Source organism: Phaenicophaeus curvirostris, chromosome Z (genome assembly GCF_032191515.1).
Source record: "Phaenicophaeus curvirostris isolate KB17595 chromosome Z, BPBGC_Pcur_1.0, whole genome shotgun sequence".
Classification (NCBI taxonomy): domain Eukaryota; kingdom Metazoa; phylum Chordata; class Aves; order Cuculiformes; family Cuculidae; genus Phaenicophaeus; species Phaenicophaeus curvirostris.
The window spans coordinates 35,935,664-35,955,161 of record NC_091431.1 but is presented as its reverse complement, the minus strand read 5'-3'; the positions used below and the strand labels follow the sequence as shown (position 1 = coordinate 35,955,161).

The following is a 19,498-nucleotide window of genomic DNA, read 5'->3' as shown; positions in this document are numbered from 1 at the left end:
AGCAAAACTTACATAAGGATTATTTGAGTCCAAAGTTTAAAAAAGAAAAAACCCCACATTTTTTTGTCAATGATAAACTTGGACTAAATTTGGTTACCTAGAGCACAGCAGTGGCATTTTAACCTACCCTGTGCATTGGGTGTGAATAACTTCAGTATATTCTTCCTAGTACTCTGATGTGGAGTTTAAGGGCTGTCTGAGATAAGCATTGTCTTAAAATTGACTGCATTCCCTTCAACAGCTGCTTCAGTGCTAACTATAGCTTGATGCACACTGAAAAATAAGTGACAATGTAACTTAAGAATATCTGCCTGCAAGAATATAACTTCTATTGAGGAAAGGGGAATCTTTAAAAATAGAACTGTTGCTGTAAAGAAATGAAGTTTGAAGCACAGCAATTGCCCATGATTATCACTATGTCTTAATTTTAGTTTGGAGGTGTCAGCTGTGTAAGGATGAATTCTCATTACAGGCAGTGAAAATTAAACTGTATTTTTAAAAAGTACGGGCTTTATTGGTAATACAAAGTCATGTTTAGGGAAGCTTTCATTACTCTGGAGAACTTTGGCCTGAGCCAGTCATTCCTAGCAAGCCAGCTTCCTGAGAATGAAAAGCAAGAACCAGTTTCCTTTTTATAGGGTTGGTTCCTCTTTTTTTTTTTTTTTTCTTTCCTGTTTTTACTGTACAAAGGAGAACTGTTTTGCACAGCAGAAAGGAAAGTATTGGATGGGGTATTACAGTGGTGGTCTGGGAACGTTTTCTGATAACGTAGTACTCAGCCTCTCATTGAATCTGTGTTTGAATTGGGGCTTTGTGGGATTTTTGTTTCTCATTAATTTTACGTGTTTTTATTAAGCTTTCTGAAACTAGCAGTGTTCTCCATATAGCTGATAAAAACCCTTTTAACCTTAAATGAACTCCTCTTTAAGTGATAGTGACTAAACCAATTTGTCTTTCTTTAAAAAAAACCTCCAGTATGTGTGGCTGATGTCTCCATCTTCTAAAGATGCTTTGAAAACTAGACCAAAGAAAAGAACTATTGTCCTAGGAAGTGGTCAAAAAGGAAAAGCTACTATTCGTATTGGTAATACTGTCTTTTATTTTCTCTGACTGTAGTAAATTCTGTCTACAAAATATTCTTTTTAAATGTGTAAGAGCTTTGATTATAAAATATACTGTGTCTGAATGTCAGTGTTTTGCAGAATTCTTGTCTTAAAAGTATCTTATTTATTCTTAATTCAATGAAGTGTCTTCCACCATCAGCAGTGTCTCTAAGAAACTTGCCTTTTTAGTGCTACTAGATATTTGGCTGGAAAAATGGTTGGATATGCTGACTTAAATATATGGCAGCATGGCATGTATTTATTCCAAGTGCATCTTCTCTATGGGCTTTCACTTCTAGAAAGCTTGGTGGTAGCAAGTTGTCTAGCTCTAATGTTGTAACCTTTCTGTAGCAAGACTGTCCTCTGCCTGAGGAAACATTTTTTACTTATGTATGAAATGTTCTAAGTTGTTCCTTGTTTTTTCTTTTTTACTTCATGTAAACCTATTATGAATAGTATGTTGGGAATAACACAGGTATCTTAAATATTTGTAATTGAGTACTGATAGCTGTGAAACACTATATTTTTCAATAAGTTCCTAAAAATTTCACTGTAATACATTTCACTGTCTTTCATCTTTGCTCTAGTTATCTGGAAGCAGAGAGGTAAGCATAAGTAAAATTGAAGTCTTCATACAAATAAGCTGCGATCAGGGTGATAGAAGAAGAAAATGTCTGACTTAAGTGTAGTTATAGTGTTTTCTGGTTTTGTGGGAGTTTCTTGGTGCTTTTTTTTGTGATACTGTGTGGGGTGGGGTTTTTTTTGTTTGTTTGTTTTTTTTAAGAGAGGTAGGGAATCAGGAGGGGAAAACTATTCTATATCCTGTTTACTTGTTGAAAACAGAACAAAATCTGGAATCCCAGTACCACAGTAATACTTTTTTTTTTTGCCATTACAAAATTAATTATTTTATTGATTTCAGAGAAACAATAACCTGAGTTCTCACTAGTTTAACTATATAGAATACTAAGTGAATAGTTTTCTGGGCTTGTTTATGACTCAGAGAACCTGGGGCAGATTGATCATTTACACTAGGTTTTTATTATGTATTTATGTTAAGTGTTAGTGTATGATTTAAATAACAACAAGAGACTGGATTAGCGAACATAACTTTTCTTTATTCTTCCTGTTAAGTGAAGATATTGCTGGTGTTCTGTAGAAGCAATCTGCGATTGAAGGTAGAGCTGGTATTCCTTTTGAGTTACAAAACCAACGTTCTTCACGCTAAAGCCACTAGAGGGCAAATTGAAGCACATAGATAGCCTTGTCTGTGCGGACTGTCAAAGCTCCCACTTGAGACAACAGAGTTAGATATCTGAAATTACTAATGTGCATATACCTCTTTATCTAGAAAACTTTTTCCTTTTTTTGAATAACATCGTGGCTTAGTTAGATCAACCTAACAGTTAAGTATACCAGCTTATACTTGCAAGAAGATAAACTGTTCACCCGTCTTTATGAGAAGTGAAGCAAAAGCTTTTGAACGCTTTAGCAAAATTAGACTGAAAGACAGATTTCATGCAGTCCCTTTTATTACATGCAAGATGTTACTTATGAACAGTAAGCTGTTAATTTATATGTAAATAACTAGGTATGAGGAATTCTCTTTTCTCCCTGCTGTTCAATACAGGATTTTCATCTGGAAAGTCTGTAAGTCCTGGGAGAAAACAGGCATCAGTGAAAGACAGTTACTCACCAAAACCACTGCCACCAGGCACAAAAGGCTTCCTGCCTTGGCGGACTGCAGAACGTGCAAAGAGATGCAGGTGAGGTTTTCATAGTGTATGAAAGGAAATTTGTTTACAAATTTGTGTATAAAGGAATTTGCATGAAGAAAAATAAATCGTGCATGATGAATGTAGCAGAGAGCAGCATTTGTGTTTTTAAACCAGGTATTGTAAAGTTACACACAGAATTTCATATTGGATCCATAGTTTTTTCTGGCTTTATAAATTTTGAGGATGTTACATAAATTCTAGTCCAGTAAGTTTTTAAAATACACAAAAAGATACAATTTGATGGTGATAGGAATATCCAAGTGTAGCAAAAAAGCCCCCCACAACCAAACCCGTCTTGCTTGCTAGTTCTTTTCTTATTAATGATTTATCAGACTTAAAGCTGAAGATGCAGTTTAGTTTTCAAAGCTTGTTGTATAGTTCATTTAGCATCCAGTTTGAGATGCCTAGGTATTTTTTCCACATCTCCTTTCTGCTGTTTCCCCTAATGCCAACAGGATTATTGTGATCATCTAAGCCCCTTTGATGTAAAATAATAAAATGTTCTTATATATGTAAGGTGTTTTATTATTATCATGCTTCCTTTTGAAACAGGTTTTGTTTTAGTGTATTCCATAAATGCGGTTTTTTTTAAGATGGATGCTATATAAACTTTCAAACAAACAATTACTTTTATCGTAACTATTTTTATTAAACTTGTTTCTCAAAATGCTAAACACTATATTCTCCTCTTGATTTTAGTTCATAATAATTAACTAAGCAAGATTCCTATTGAAATAATTAACATACTGTAGTGATGCTCTAATTCATGATTAAGTAGGGGTACTAACAGAACCCCTGTTCTGTTAGTAATAAGGACATAAAGGGAATGTTAAAGGGATACAGTGCAGTGTCAGCTGTTTTTACTCTTACTGCTTCAACCCTCCTAGAATCCTGTGTTTGGAAATGGAAGTAGCAGTGGTTACATTATAAACTTAATTTTCTCAAAAGTGTTTGTTTCTTTTTTTATACTTTAGAGGGAGGCCAGTGGATAGTACTGAAGAATTACCAGTGAAGATTGAGGTACTCCTCTCTCATATGATGGTTTATTTAGTAGATGAATGCCTGAAAAAATATCAAAGTATTCTTATAGAATCTTATTGCCTAAAGGTTAAGTCTGGAGCATACTTTTGAAGGCTGTCTCTCATAGAAGTGCAAAATAGTAGTTTACTTCAGCGTTTGGTTGAAACTTTTTTGATATTTAGTTTATTCGCATTTCTGTATTCCTGTCTTTTGGTTTCTTAGGTTTAGGAACAAGCTGAGTTTGAGTATGGGCACAATTCCTCCTGAGGCAATAAAGAGAATTTACAGCATTTTTTTCTCTGAAAGGTTCTGCTCCCCCCTGTCTCTCTTTCCTCCTTTGCTTTTGGACTACATACTTGTGTTTGCACCCATCTGCGAACTGCTGTGGTAAATGTACCAGCAGGGGGGAAAAAAAAGCTGTCTTTCTTCCTTCTTTTCCACATTTCATTTCCATCTCCCCCACCCCACCCCATCCACCAGAGAAAAGCTGTAAAACTGTTTTAGTGTGTGCTAATGAACTAAATTGGCTCACAGAAGGGTCTGATGGTTGCTGGAGCCAGCACGTTTATACCCTGGTGTGGCATAGACTTCCCATGGGCAGCAGTCCTTTGGGAAAAGGTGGTCCACTGGCCACAGTTCCTTCGGCCCATCCTTCTGCTCTGGCACTGTGTGTTCTCTGGGCTTGAATGTGGGTATCGACTCCAACATGGAACACTTCCTCTGAGCCTGGTGTTCCCTCTGCTGTTTCTCATTCTCTCTTTTTTTTTCCCTCCTGCCTTTCTTGTGGTTTTTGCTCTGTTTTAAATGGGCTTCTCCTGAGGCTCCATCATCTTGGCTGCTGGGCCTAAGCTGAAGCTGGCTGGAAACAGCCATGTCTGGCACTGGGCAGCCCTGGCTGCTCCTCACATGTTACCCCCTGCTGCTAAATCCTTCCCACATATACCTAGTATATGAACATGTGTGGGGTTTTATATTGTTTTATGCAAATTGCATAGCTTGACAGTGCATATACGTTGTAGGGGGCTCTAGGAAACAATCACATTTTATTTAAGCTTTTGGTCCTATTTAATATTTGATTTTTATTGCACAGTGTAATGCAGTGAGTGAGTGTGTTTTTCTTTTCTGATGTAATTAGACAGATATTCCCATGAAAGTGACAGTAGAAAGTGCTTCTACATCTGAAACTGAAGACACAGAAAATTTAGATGATGTTATCCATCGTCCTGATTTGGCAAAATCATTAGATAAGATTAATGTAACAAGGAATAAACAATTACAGGTAAGAAGCCTGTTCTGTGCTTTAAACTTCATAAAGGCAAATCAATTAAACCACATTTCATTTGGAGAACTATGGTTAAGCTAATAACCAGTCATGGAGCAGGACTTCTGAATAATTTATAATTATCCTCCATTAAGTCACACAGGCTTCAGTTTCAAAAGGTGTGTGTCAAATACGCACTGGATTTCCAGTCTCTGAATACTTCTAAAGAGGATGTGTACACTGTAAGCATACTGTCGAATTAGGGCCATAATAAGGAAGAAATTTACTTAATACACACAGCTGCAATTTACATAATTTTTCTGTTCCTGTCTTGAATCATGGTTCAGAAATCTTATGATCAGTGTTATTGCCTGTAGTATTTTGTTCCAAATATTTCCTTCACAAATGTAATTTAAATATTGTAATGATTGTTGTATAAAAATAATTCTAAAAATAACTGATAGTGTGTTAAAGCTCCATTTTATAGTTGAGTTTGGTAACAAACTTTTTTCACTTGCTTTTTATTATTCCCTCTACTACTTTTGATAGTTCCAAAATGCTAGCAGAGGTGAGATTACTTGTCAAGACATTTTCCAGTGTTCTTATAAAAGGCATGAAAAACAAAGGGTGTGTTTTGGTGGCTCAGTAACAGTGCTGAGGTAATCTAGCACTGGGCCCTCAGGCAGAATAGCTGAGTTGTTTCTGAAGTGTTGCAATTTGAATTTTGTTTGGACAATTTGCTCTGTGTCCAAATGAGTATTGCTAAAAATAAGACCTCTAGTCAATCTGATTTTGGTGGTGGTCGTGAGAGTACCGCACAGGGTAAATGAACTGTTCATGTGTGTAAATATTAAGACCACATAGGTGTCTTTGTGTAAGCAAAATTAAGTCAAAACTTCACTTGTTGCAGCTCTAGGTGTAATGGGAGAGTTAAGGTGGCTTAGAGTTATTGTTGAAGGGCAAGAGGATTGTACAAATATTGCATAAAGAACTACCTGGCTTTTTTTGAGCTGATATATACTTTTTATTTAGGTCTACACTTCTTCTCTCTAGAACTTTTGTTCAGGAAGATTTCTGAGGTTTTGATATATTGTATAGCAACTTTCTTCTATGTAGGTGAATTTTTATTACTGTTCCTGTGCATGGTGCTGTACAGTGGCTTCAATAGTCTCATCAAGAGCATTGCGTCTAGAATTATGGAATTCTGTGTCATGTGTGTATTGTGCCAAAAACTAATGTGCAGCAAGTATGGTGCTTTCAGGAAACACTATCTTTTTTCTTGCTGTTTGGAGAGGGAAGAATATTACTTTTAGGACACACCACAAAAGCAGGCAGTGTTTTGTGCTTTGAGGAAAGATTGTCATATTGACCTGTATGGTCAGTGTTACCTGTAGTATTACATACAGAGCAACGGTAAGAAGGGAGTAATTTGTGATTAATTTTACCTTCCTGGGAGGTAAAACTACAGATTTGAGGACCTGATGCCAAAAGTGGAATTTCCCATGCTTGTAAAGGTCCTGATGTCGCTGCTTCATTTTGTTTTGCTTTGTTTAATTTTAAAACAAAAATTTTTTTTAGGCCATGGTTATATATCTCATAGTACTGTTCAAGCAGCCGGGAACTGTTTCTGTGTCTCACTCATCCTTTTTGTTACATTGATGCAAAGGACACTCTCACATTTTGTCAGAACAGAGGGGACAACTTGCCACCATTGAATTGTGAGATCTATTTCCTCTACTCGCACTAGTACTTTCCCACTTCTTGCTTCAGTCTTTTTCTTTATTGTGTCTATTGTCATGTTTATCTGATTGTAAGGCAATATGGAGCAAACCCATGTAGTTCAACAAGGACAAGTGCAAAGTCCTGCATCTGGGGGAGAACAATCCCATGCACCAGTATATGCTGAAGGCAGACCATCTGGTAAGCAGTGTTGCAAAAAAGGCCTTGGGGGTCTTGGTGGACACCGTGCTGAACAAGCTAACAATGTGCCTTTGTCGCAAGGAAGGTGGATGGTGTCCTGAGCTACGTTAGGGGTAGTTTTACCAGCAGGCTTAGGGAGGCGACAAGCTATATTCATTGCTGATGGGTCAGCACCTGGAGTACTGTGTCCAGTTCAGGGCTCCCCAGTTCATGAGAGACATGGGCACACTGGCAGAGGTCCAAGAAAGAGCCACAAGAGTGGTTAAGGAACTGGAGCATCTCTCCTATGAGGAAAGGCCAAGAGGGCTGGGACTATTCAGCCTGAAGGAGAGAAGGCTTAGGGAGTGATCTTATTAGTGTATATAAATACCTGAAGGGAGGGTGCAAAGAGGACAGAGCCCATCTCTTTTCATTGATGTCTTGTGACAGGACAAGAGGCAGTGGGCACAAACTGAAACATAGAAGGTTCCGTCTGAACTGCAGGAGACACCTTTTCACTGTGAGGGTGACTGAGCACTGGCGCAGGTTGCCCCAGGAGATTCTGGAGCCTCCTTCCTTAGAGATATTTAACAAACATCTAGATACAGTTCTGGGCAGCTTGTTGTAGGTGGCCCTGTTTGAGCAGGGGCTTCAATCAGGTGACCTCCAAGAGGTCCCTTCCAACCCCAAGTATTCTGTGATTATGCAGTATTTTTCCAAGTTAGTTTTCAGCCATCTTAGTGACTCATATTGGCTGATGTGATTGGGTAAGTTTCAGAAGTCTATGGCTGGTGTTGGGAGATGAGGAGTGGAGGACACATTTATCTCTGTTAATTGGGCTTAGGTACAGTTGTTAGACAGCTCTTACTGCTGAGTAGGGAGCTGACTCGAGGAATTGATCTAGCTGAAAAGTAATCCAGGATATTTGGCTGTAGCAAATCTTGGCACAGCCTTTCAGTAAATGTTAGAACTAGCTGTGCTAGAACAATGATGGGATAGGAGAGTGGGAATAAACAGCAAGAGTTGGGAACTCCTTCAGCTGCCACTGTGCCAAAAAAGCTCTCCAAACGTCTCTTCATGTCACTAAATGACCAGACTTTAACTAAAGTATGCAAGTCCTTAAGAATTTTCTGCACTCTTCTGCTCAAAAAGGAGCTTTAGGTGTACTACTTGATAAAATAATATTAGTTGTGCTTTCGTTTTTTTAAAAAATCCCTTGGCTAACAAAAAGCTTAGTTCTGCTTAAATGAAAAATAAGAACTGATAAATATTCTTTCTCTCCACTAGAGGGAATCAGAAATGTCAGAATTGCCTGACGAAGAATGTAGTTTTGGAAACTCCCAGATTTTGATATTTTAACTAAGGATATAAATGGTGAACTTCATCCTTGATTTACTTAGCAGGGTAGCTCTTTCTGCACATTATTACTATGTGAATTACATAGAAACAGACATGGCACTATAACTTTTTAAGAAATAAAGACAGTAATGTAACCATGTAGAAGAACATGGCTAATTAGTTACTAAAGCTTTTTTTATATTATTATTTTTAAACTTCTCTTTTACACCTCTGTCCAGTGCTTAGTTGTCTTATCATTGGGGTTGTTCAGCCTGGAGAAGAGAAGGCTCTGAAGAGATGTTATAGTGACCTTCCGATACCTGAAGGGGGCGTATGAGAAAGCTGGGGAGGGACTGTTTACAAAGGCTTGTGGTGATAGGGCCAGGGGCAATGGGTATAAACTGGAGAGGGGCAGAATTAGACGAGACGTAAGGAGGAATTTGTTCATCATGAGAGAGGTGAGGCGCTGGCACAGGTTGCACAAGGAAGCTGCGGCTGCCCCATCCCTCAAGGCGTTCAAGGCCAGGCTGGATGGGGCCTTGAGCAGCCTGATCTAGTGGGATGCGTCCCTGCCTATTGCAAGGGGGTTGGAACTAGATGATCTTTAAGGTCCCTTCCAACCCAAACTATACTATGATTATATAAATCTATGATATTGCATACAATAATTGAGGACTACAGATAGATTTTCTATTCAACTTAATCTTGAAGGCTGTCAGTGCTATCTTTGCTATCTTTCTGGACTACAGCACTAGAGGGCTCAGGTTTGTAGCTTGGATGTACATTTTAATCATTTTTTTCCGCAGACAGCCTAGAAGATTGTGTAAGCTAGTTAATTTCTCAAAAGCAAATAAAAGAATAAAGCATAAATACACTTGGAATTTAATAGTAACAAATGCAAGGCACCTGCCTTTAAATATAGGCTTCTTATACTGCTTATGAGGAAATGTAGCTGTAGGTTTTGTCATTTTTTTGTGATGTCAGTCCATAACCATGAAATATTGTGTACATCTTCAGTGTGATAAATCAAGTTTAAACAAAACTACAAAACTTCCAAATTTCTCTTTAAAATCTTGATATTTTAAGTATTTTCTAAGTCTTTGCCCTTTGAAAATACAAGCTAGCAACTTGAAGAAAAAGGTCAGCCCCTGTCACCTTTATGTCCAAAATACATTCACAACAAATACACTACAGAACTAAGATTTTTAAAGTAGTTGCTTGCCAAAAAAACCTACACCATAGAAACTTTAAAATACATATATATACGTACATATGTGCACACTATAAATGGAACCGTAATAATTCTGAAGCCTATATAGTACTTGTGACTGCTCTTCAAAGCTAGGTTACAGGATTCCAGCTTAAATGTCAAGTTGTGATTATAGAATATTATTGTGGCTTTTTTCTGTGCTGTGCTTCTGTATCTATAAAAGGGTCTCTAACTGTATTGTTTCCATGCCCTCTAAGGTAGACTACAATTGGCACTACCAATTTATGAGGAATCTCCTTAGAGATTCCCCCCCACATCCCATGCATGGAAGTGATTTTGTTACATCATGGGAGTTAGATGCTGTTGAATCCTTTTCCAAATGCTGTCTTAGAAGTGTGTTTTTTCCTATTCCTCCTAGCATCTGAGAGTCTTTCTTGTGTGTTCAGACAATAAAGATATGACTAGCTTTCTAGTACCAGGGTTAGCTTGGTTGAGGCTAGTCTAGGGATCTTAAGAGTGGGCCTCACCGGATAGTAGTAACAAACCCATCATCTTCACCCTCAGTGGTTTGCACTGTAAGGGCGCTATCTAGAATATTTTAGAACCAGTGTCTCAGAATCAGATGTAGAAGTCCCTTGCATCCTTCAAGACCTGTAAAGACCATTTTGCATTTGTAGAAAGATTAGTTTTACTATGCATTTATTGCACACCAGTTTTCTCAGTTGATTGCTTGTATGAAGTGCAGTAGTATGCTCTTGAATTAGCTTTTGACAGTAAACAAAGAATTTCAGTACCATTTGGATCTTTGCTTCTCTGTAGAACTGATTGATAAAGTGTGTACAAAAAGTTAGCTGTATTTAGTTAAAAATTAGGTTTGATTTTGTGAAGGGGAAGATGGGGAAACAGAGAAGAACGTACATTTCTGATGCTGATGTCATAGGCCCAAGAGACTTGTTTTATAATCTCATGTTACCTATTGCTGTGTAGCACTTGCCTTTCTTAATTTTTGACGTTAAGAGTTAGGTACTGGTATACCTGTGATCTGTTTTTGCAGAAGATATGTTATTGCTTGGAATGCTGTGTGGTATTTGTTAATTGGACCTATGAGTTTTTGTATAATATTTCTTGTTGATGTGACATTTTGAGATAAATTTCATGATAATTATCTATGTTATAATAGTTGGAGCTGGAAGAATGTATTGAAAAATTTAAGGAAGAACAAAGAGCCAGAGTAAAGGCTGAGGAACGAATAATGGAGGTAATGACACTTAACTGTGAATCATCTTTACTTTTTAAAGGAGGCACCAAACAAACTATCTACTTGCTTCATTAGGAGTAATTAGCAATGACCTCTAAAGTGGTAGCTTCTAGAGTTTCAGTTCAAAGTCACATGGATCATCTACTAGCCTAAGGGCAATGATGAAATCTGCATTTAGTAATGTGTGTTTGTTCTCCTGATACTATTCCAGAGCCTTGAACTCCAGGTCAAGCTACCGTTTCAATGTGCTTCATTCATTTGGTGAATTTACATATTACTTATGATCCAGGGTATCCTGATGTTTGTTTTTCTTGAGAAAATGATTAAATCTGTTTGCAGTTTGCAGCAAATGGGTAGTTCTTTGAGTTTTCCCACCTTCTTTATTATGACTTGCACTGAAAAGCTGCTTGTTGCAAATGTTGTTTTATTTTCCTGATTCTGTCCGTTTGATTTCTAAGTTTTGTTTCTGCAGGCAATAAAAGTGTTGGATGGTTGTATGCATAGCATGTTGGCCACAGCTGTCAGCTATTGAGAAACAGTTTTGAATTATGACAGAACCTAACAACCAACCATTCACAGTTAAATTGTGAGGCCTGTTTCCCCTCCGTCTGTTGTTGCTGACCTTTTGCATCAATAAGCAGAATTTCATGTAATAGAGTTGAGTGTAAGATAGTGTGAACGAATGGACTTGGTTCTTAGATGTGATCTGGAGAGGAATGAAAGTGGTCGTACCCTTTGGAACTTGAGCAACGAGTGGTGCCCACAGAGGACTCTGCACTCTACAAGGTTCATTGTAGTCCTCTGGTGCAGCCATCCCCATCCTGTGAAGTGAAGTGCACCAGTGGACTCTGCTGCAGATATTTGTTGTTTGAATACTTAAATGCTTTTTAGGCTAAGTACAAGGGCAAGAAATCTTTCTCTGTCATGCTAGACTCCTTGCACTTAGCAGCTTTTCTGAGGAGAAGGGATAAACTAAGTAGCAGTAAATTTCAAAAATGTTCGTTGTGATGCCAGTTTAACAGCTACAGTGCACTACCTGGCCAGATCTATACTTTTTTGTCCTTCTCTCACAAAAGATGAAAGAATGAAAGCCTGTGATAGCAGTGATTGCATAGCTGTAATCTTAAAGGTGTGTCTGAATTAATGTTTCCATCAAACACAACCCCCTGTGTATCCTACAGTTACCATTAAGCTTTCAGTTTGTCATTAATTCCATTAACGTTCAATGTGGAGAAAAATCAGATCTTCTTAAACTTTCAATTTTGTGGTGCACAGTGCAGGGGGGAGATACGGTGGTATGCATGCCCTCTGATACAGAGGAGTGAATATAAATAGAGCATTGGCCTTCATTAGGGTTTTTTACAAGTAAAACAATTACTGTGTCATATAATAACATGCAAAATAATGTGATATGAAAGCTAATGTTTTGTTTGCACTTGCCCAGCAACATTCTGAACGTTCTGAAGATGGTGCTGAGCCAGCAGTTTTGAGTGCCTGCAGCGATTTCACTGTGGCAGCATAGAATTGCAGCCATGAATGAACAAACCTGCACAGAGCTCAATGTAACCGTACCCTGAATATTTATGGTACAGGAAGCTCTATGTCAGTTACTTGGGTGTTTCTCTTTGAGATACTGTTGTATAGGCAAAGGTGGGGTTGGGTATTTAGGATTTTTTTAACTGACAATGATGTAAATCACTTTTACCTTTCTCTCCTTCCCCTCCCCTCTCTCACAGCTGGAAACTGAAAACGCAAGATTAAGGAATCTAAATATCTCCCTGTCTGAGATTCTGCGTGCACAGTCAGTAACCAACATGATTTTGGAAGATGAAAGTGTTCTAGGCAGCATTGAGAATTCCTTCCAAAAGTTTCATGCATTTTTAGACTTCCTTAAAGATGCTGGGTAGGTTGTCACTTTACTTAAGTCTTACTGCTTCTGCTGAGTTCTCTTTCCAAAATTATCTTCCCAATGAAATATGCTGCCTTCTCCTCCCAAGTTCTCTAGGACTCTGCTTAGAAGGAGCATAAGTATGTCTTGACTGTTTAGTCTTTTCTCATCGGGGAAAGAAAAACATGATCCAGCACTGTCCACCTGAATTCAGGTATTTGTCCCCAGGGAAGGCTTTCAAGAAGCAGGTAGCTGGATTTGGCTGTTACAGGTTATGCTAGATTGGGAGATGTGCATCTGTCTTCTGCTTGAACGATCTGCTAGCAAAACAAGAGAGGTTATTCTCCCCAGCTACTCTGCCCTAATGAGGCCCCTTCTGGAGTACTGTGTCCAGTTCTGGGCTCCTCAGCTTAAGAAAGGCAAGGAACTGCTGGAGAGAGTCCAGTGGAAGATCACGAAGATGATTAGGGGACTGGAGCATCTCTTATGAGGAGAGGCTGAGTGAGCTGAGTCTGTTTAAGCCTGAAGAAGAGAAGACTGAGAGGGGATTCTGTCAACAAGCTTATAAATATCTAGTGGGCAAGAGGATGGTGACAGGCTCTTCTCAGCAGTGCCCAGCGACAGGGCAAAGGGCAGCGAGCACACACTGGAAACAGGGAGTTCCACCTTAACATAAGGAGAAAGTTCTTTACTGTGAGGGTGACAGCACTGGAACAGGCTGCCCAGAGAGGTTGTGGGATTGCCTTCTTGTGATCCTGTGCAATCTACTCCAGGTAAACCTTCTTTAACAGTGGGATTGAACTAGATGATCTCCAGAGGTCCCTTCCAACCCCTGCCATTCAGCTCTTCTGCCATTCTGTTTTAATCTTTAATTCCCTGCCTGGCAGGGAGTCTGCTTCCCAACATCCTGCTCTGAGATCAATGCTAACTGGGAGAACTAAATCCTTAGCCTCATAATGCTGAGTGAAGACAGTTAGTTTTGAACCTGCAGATTAATTTGTGCAAAGACAAGAAAATACCTTTAGCTATTTGTTTTTGTCTTTATTAAACTATTCTGTTTCTCTTAAAATAATGGAAAAACTGTCTTCAAAGTTTCAAACAGATTCTGTTTATTCTTATGGCTTTGAACATTTAGGTCTTTCACAAGGGCAAGAAGTGTAATTTTCTCTTAAAATTTATTTTACAGACTTGGACAACTTGCTGTATTAGCTGGGATAGACCACTCAGATTTTGGTCTTTTGGGGCATCCACCAATGAATTCTACTCTCAGTAAGCCTCCTAACATGCTAAAGGGGAATTCGTTTGAAGAAGAAAGAAAGGAGCATACCCAGAATAGCAAAGTAAGTCAATAGAGGGAATGCTAGTGGCAATGTACTTAATGCTATTTAATGTATTTTTCAGTTGTTATCCCCTCTTGACTGAAAGTAATGATTACCAAATGATCCATGAAGTTGTTATTGCAATCTTTTGTTGTAGCTGTATTTATACAGATCATATAATTAAATGGTTAATGTAAGCTTTTTAAGTTATTACCGTTTGAAACAGAAACCATAGTATTTTGTACTATGAAAGCATTGGTAGTAATAATGTTGTTTCTTATTCTGAAATATGAAGTTCCAACACTGATATGCATCCATTAAAAATGGAAAATATAATGACTAGGTTTTTTAGAACCATTTAATAATGGTGTATAATGATTTAAAATAAACTTAGTCTGATAGCAGAGGATAGTACAAGGTGCCCATTGAAAAGTACAAATTTTCTTCTAAGTAATTTCACTGTACATATCCAATCATATTAGATTTCTACATGGGCCGTGCCATGAATTTCAGGCAGCTACAAATCTGCAATATTATCAACACAAGGTTTTAGTTTCTACTCTGAAGTTATTAAATGGAAAACCTCACGGATTTTTCAAGGGTGACTAAGGTTCAATGGGAAAAAAAAACCCAACCAAACAACCAGTTTTTACGGCAGTTAAAAATGAAGATACTGGCAGCCTGCAATTGTTGTTGAAATTGGGTAAAACTGTCATGCTAAGAATCATTCTGCAGTCCAATATACTTCTTATACCCAATGTCTTCCACATTGTGTTCCAAATTCCTCAAGAACAATATGAGCTTCTAAAACAAGATGTTAAAAAGGATGAGGGGGTTAAATGGTGTGAAAAGCCATTTACAGTTTTGTGGTTTGAATCCGCTAAAATTATTCGGTGTGCTAGAGCAATGCTTATTGTAGGTTCTTCAACATGTGTTGTAGTTTGGCTTGCCACAGTGTTTTCAGTCTTCTGCACTATGACGCTTCGTTTGAGTCTTTGTTTTTGTAATTCACTACATTTAGACGCCTGAGCTTAAAATGTCATTTAAGTACACCTGGAAAATGCTGACTACAAAAATCTTCAACTAACACTTAAAACTACTCTCATACTTGCCTCCTAGTATTGGTTAGTTTGGATTCTTGTAGCAGCTACGTATTGTGAGATAGAGTATTGGGACCACACTACTGTTAACTGTGAGCAAGTGTAAATTGCAGGCATTTCAGAATGATAGACATGATTGGGCTTTGACTGCTTCAGTATAACTGGTGCATTTCTGTAGTACAATGTTCAAGCTAGATATGAAACCATAGGATGACTACTCTGTGTCATTATTACCTTAACAATCTTCTGAAAATTGCTTGCTTTGAAAAGTAATAAAGGTTGTGTGATTGCTGTGATCTATGAATCTTTTCTATATTATATAAAGACTTTACTTTGCTATGCAGATTTTAGTATTTTTAGTATTCTAGTACTTTTTTAGTGTATTTTTAGTATATACAGGATTTTTTTTTTCTGTAGTTGCATCAGTATCTGCATTGAAATCTCTTATTTCAGAACAAAGCTGAGGACATCCAAGTTTCTTTTCCTGGTACGTTTCAATCCCAGATGGTTGCGAATAATACCTTTTCTGCTCATAGAGAAATAAAGGAACTTCAGACTGCTGGGGAGCAGCATGGACCAGGCTCATGGGAGGAAAATGAGGCTCAAACAATTAACCAAAATAAAGAGGATAAGCCTCGAAGTAGTAGTCCAACATTTTCTGAGAAGAGAGTCAAACATAATGAACAGGCAAAAGGACATCCCTCAGCAAGGCAGTTGTTTAGCAGTCTGCATTCATTTTCTGATTCCAGTGCACATATTAAAAGTAATGGTAGCAGAACATCCACTAGTGCTTCTAGTGAAAAAAGTAAAAATTGTTCCTCAAAGAATTACACCCCTGAAGCAAATGAAATGGCAATTCTGAATGATGGAGCAAGAGGAGACCAACGTATACTGCAGGCAATAAACGGCTCTGGAACTGATACTATAGGAACTGACTCAGAAATACAAGAAATTACCCAAAGTCTTACAAGCATTTGAAATGATTCTAAAATGTTTAGTCTGTTCTCCATGCTTGCAAGATTAAAAATAAGTTTTAGATGCCTTAGTAGAGTTTCTGATTTTTTTGTAAAATAATGTAGACTTTGTAGCGTTTTAAAGCATTGCATGCATGTTGCTTCATGTGCCCGTTTCATGTTTGCATCCCTTCTCACTAGATTTTTATTTTTGGAAACACAGGATGTACTGGTAGAATGGTACCTTTCAGCTTGTACTGCATAAAAAGGATTCCTGGAGTATGGGTTTTATTGTGTATCACAGATTTCATTACAGAGTGTAAACTTTTTGAGTTAATAAAGTAAATAAATAATTTTAGTATAATTTTTTTCTAGTGTTTATTTCCAGTGTATTGCAATGGAAGTGGGGAAATAATGGGTTTATGGCAAACATCAGTTCATGCCTAGAAGTGTGTAGGTTTGACATTTGCAAAAGTAGTGGAATTTTCAGATTAGAAAATGAAACCAGAAACATCTCTCAAAGAAATGCTTAAATACGGCCATTCTTCCTTTTTGCTATATTTTCAGATCATAGAATAATACACATTGGAAGGGACATCTACAGGCTGTCTAGCCCTACTCGGGCTCCATTCAGGACCTAGAGAAATGTGAGAACATAAAACTAAAAGAACATAGTTATTTTAAAAATGGGATTGGCCCCCCCAGCTTCTTGTTCCTGTTGTTTTACACAGGCAGCTGATCTGCAGCTTCTGGACTACAGCACAGAGTAACATGAGTTTTCATTTGTATAATGGCACAGAGAATAATTTTGTTTTGCAGCAGGAACAATGACACGATGCACTTTAGTGTGGCCCTAAAAAATAAAACAGTATCTTTACATTTTTACCCTTGCCTGAGTGCCGTGAGAAGGCTATCAGTGAAGAGCCTAACATAATTATTATGCTTCTATCGCTAACTACTGGTTTGTATATAAATGGGAGTTCTGTCAATTTAAACTTATTAGAAAGGGTTGTAGAGATTGAGGAATGTGTTAAACATTTAAGCAAATTTTATAAACAACATAAAATTTGTATTTGGAAGAATGAAACCACCTAAACTGTTCTAGTTCAGAGTTTAAGTAATTTGGTTCAACAATGGGAGTGAATTTTGCTTTTGAATGAACAAGTCAATTTTATTTCCTTCAAATAACTTCCTTCTAACTTTCATATCCATGTGCTTCTCAGTCCTGATTTGAAAGAAATTTTCTGAAATTGCAGTAGCAAACTCTAGGAGATTGGGTACTACCTTTGCAACCTTTTTACTCCATTATTGGTTATGAGAGTTCTGGAACACAGAAAACCTGTAGAAATTGCTGACTCCAATTGCCTGACAATTATGAAGAAACTCATGAATCCTCAAATGGAAATTTTCTACTGAGCAAAGAGAATGAGATTACCTTAACTATTGCAATACTGCACAAGTAATTGCACAATGAAAGTACACTATTTATACAGACTTTGTCACTTTGGAATAAAGCAGGTAATATATTAGTCCATGTTATTTTTTACATTTCTCAAACATTTGAGGTCTTACAGTTCATTCATGATTCTTTGCTTGTGATTTTGGTTTGATTGAACAGTTATATGCAATCAGTTTCTCCAGCACTAGAATGCTGTGTATTCACTTTTTAAACTACAGCTCTTAAGCTTATCACTGTGAAGTGGTGGATAAAATTATAAATGCAAAATTGTTCAGATTTCTGAGGTTAGGAATTATAAATCTGTTATTTGTCCTTAAAAATACCTTAAAGAACTTAAAACAGTTTATGTGTTGTATGCCTATGAGCATACCTTTTATGCTAAATACTGCTAGTATTTGGTTTTGAAGTGTGAATTATGTCCAAAATATTTTTTTCAGTGTAATTATTACTTAACTTTTTAAAAATCTATTTATTTTTTTAAAATCAGAAATATGAAGGATTCTCAATCTCTTCACTGGTGCTGTTGTGTAGCACTCTTACTGTAAGTGCATACTTTATATATAGTTGAATGTTGGACCTGAAGTCAGTAGATTCAATGGATGTAAGTTACCTGAGGGAGAAGTATTTTTTAAGACTACACTGAATATTTCAGAAATGTCAAGGTTTTTACTAATAGTTGAAAATATTTCCAAAAAATATTTTGGGTATATAAATAAAAATTATCTTGTACGTAAAAGTATATTTAAAGTAGTTTAATAAAGTCTGAAAAAGTATTTTTGTGTGTATATATACATACATTTTAAATGATTATGAAACGATTGTACCCTAAGTTTGCGTATAACCTGTTTGAACCTCTTGCTATAAGTTAATGTTTTACACATTTGTCTGTGTTCTTGTTTGACATAAAAGCCTGAAATCAATAGGCCAGCTCTTTGTTAGAGAACATGTTAATATTTACTTATAAAACTCAAGCACTTTTTCTCTTTTCATTTGGGCTTCTCAATAATTGCTTTTCACACGTCGTAACTGCTATAATCGGAGCCAAATATCTGAAAAACAAAATGACTCCAAGCCCTTATCTGGACTACCTGCAGTGGGATTTAAGTCCTACTAAAATTTGCTGCTCAATAGTTTGCTGGACCAATAGTTTGCCTCTTGAAACAGCTGCCAGTTTGCTACGCAGTCAGCATTATTTGTCTTTTAATAATGACATCAGTTGGTCAGTTATCGTACCAGACAGAGAACACGTGTGTACTGTGTCTCCTTGAATGAGCTGATTTTTTTCCAGTAGTAGTCGAAGGTTTTTCTGTTCAGCATAACATCAAGTCACAATGAACTTAATAAAAGTTCACTGAACATTCAGGAAGTTTATTTAAATATTACACTTCATCTGGTTTTTGTTTTCTCTTTCCTGTTATGCATCGTATTAAATGCAGTTCTCTCTGGGTTTATATAAATTAAACAAATCCACATTTTGCCTATTGGGATTTGTGGTACTTGAAGGGTCAGGTTCTCTGTAAAAAGCTGGAAATCAGAGGCATTTCTGGAGGCCATGGCTTCAAAAGCTTTTATTTTATATTGGGTATTTTATAGGGTGACTATGAATGTTGATTTAATGAATTTATGGGTTTTTATGAAATAAAATTACAGTTGCTGGTAGCAAAATATTAAAATAAAATCTCGGTTCAATGGAAACAAAACTCTGACATGACCTTTATTATTCCTCTTCATTCACTCTGACCGCAAAAGCATAATAATCCTTTCCATGTAAAAAAAGCTGACTGCTCTGTGTTGAGGAAACTTTCTTGTTTATATGCATACTTACCAACTTTATTACCCATCAATGCACAATGTGAAACTGATTTTCTAAAAAATGTCATAGCCAGGCTTCCTCACCTGAACCACCAACCTA

General features: G+C 37.1%; 1 protein-coding gene across 2 annotated transcripts in view; it reads left to right on the top strand.

Moving 5' to 3' along the window:
- CEP78 (centrosomal protein 78) overlaps nucleotides 1-16,466 on the top strand; it is a 29,242-nt gene extending 12,776 nt beyond the window's left edge. Inside the window, exons 9-16 of one of the 2 annotated variants that reach the window (XM_069880167.1) lie at nucleotides 976-1,084; nucleotides 2,734-2,869; nucleotides 3,856-3,901; nucleotides 5,037-5,180; nucleotides 10,790-10,867; nucleotides 12,604-12,770; nucleotides 13,942-14,095; nucleotides 15,628-16,466. In XM_069880167.1, coding sequence (XP_069736268.1) covers nucleotides 976-1,084; nucleotides 2,734-2,869; nucleotides 3,856-3,901; nucleotides 5,037-5,180; nucleotides 10,790-10,867; nucleotides 12,604-12,770; nucleotides 13,942-14,095; nucleotides 15,628-16,152 — 1,359 coding nt within the window. In that variant the 3' untranslated portion in view covers nucleotides 16,153-16,466. The remainder of the gene's footprint in view (nucleotides 1-975; nucleotides 1,085-2,733; nucleotides 2,870-3,855; nucleotides 3,902-5,036; nucleotides 5,181-10,789; nucleotides 10,868-12,603; nucleotides 12,771-13,941; nucleotides 14,096-15,627) is intronic. The other variant, XM_069880168.1, reaches the window with a different exon arrangement.
- The last annotated feature ends 3,032 nt before the right edge of the window (nucleotides 16,467-19,498 follow it).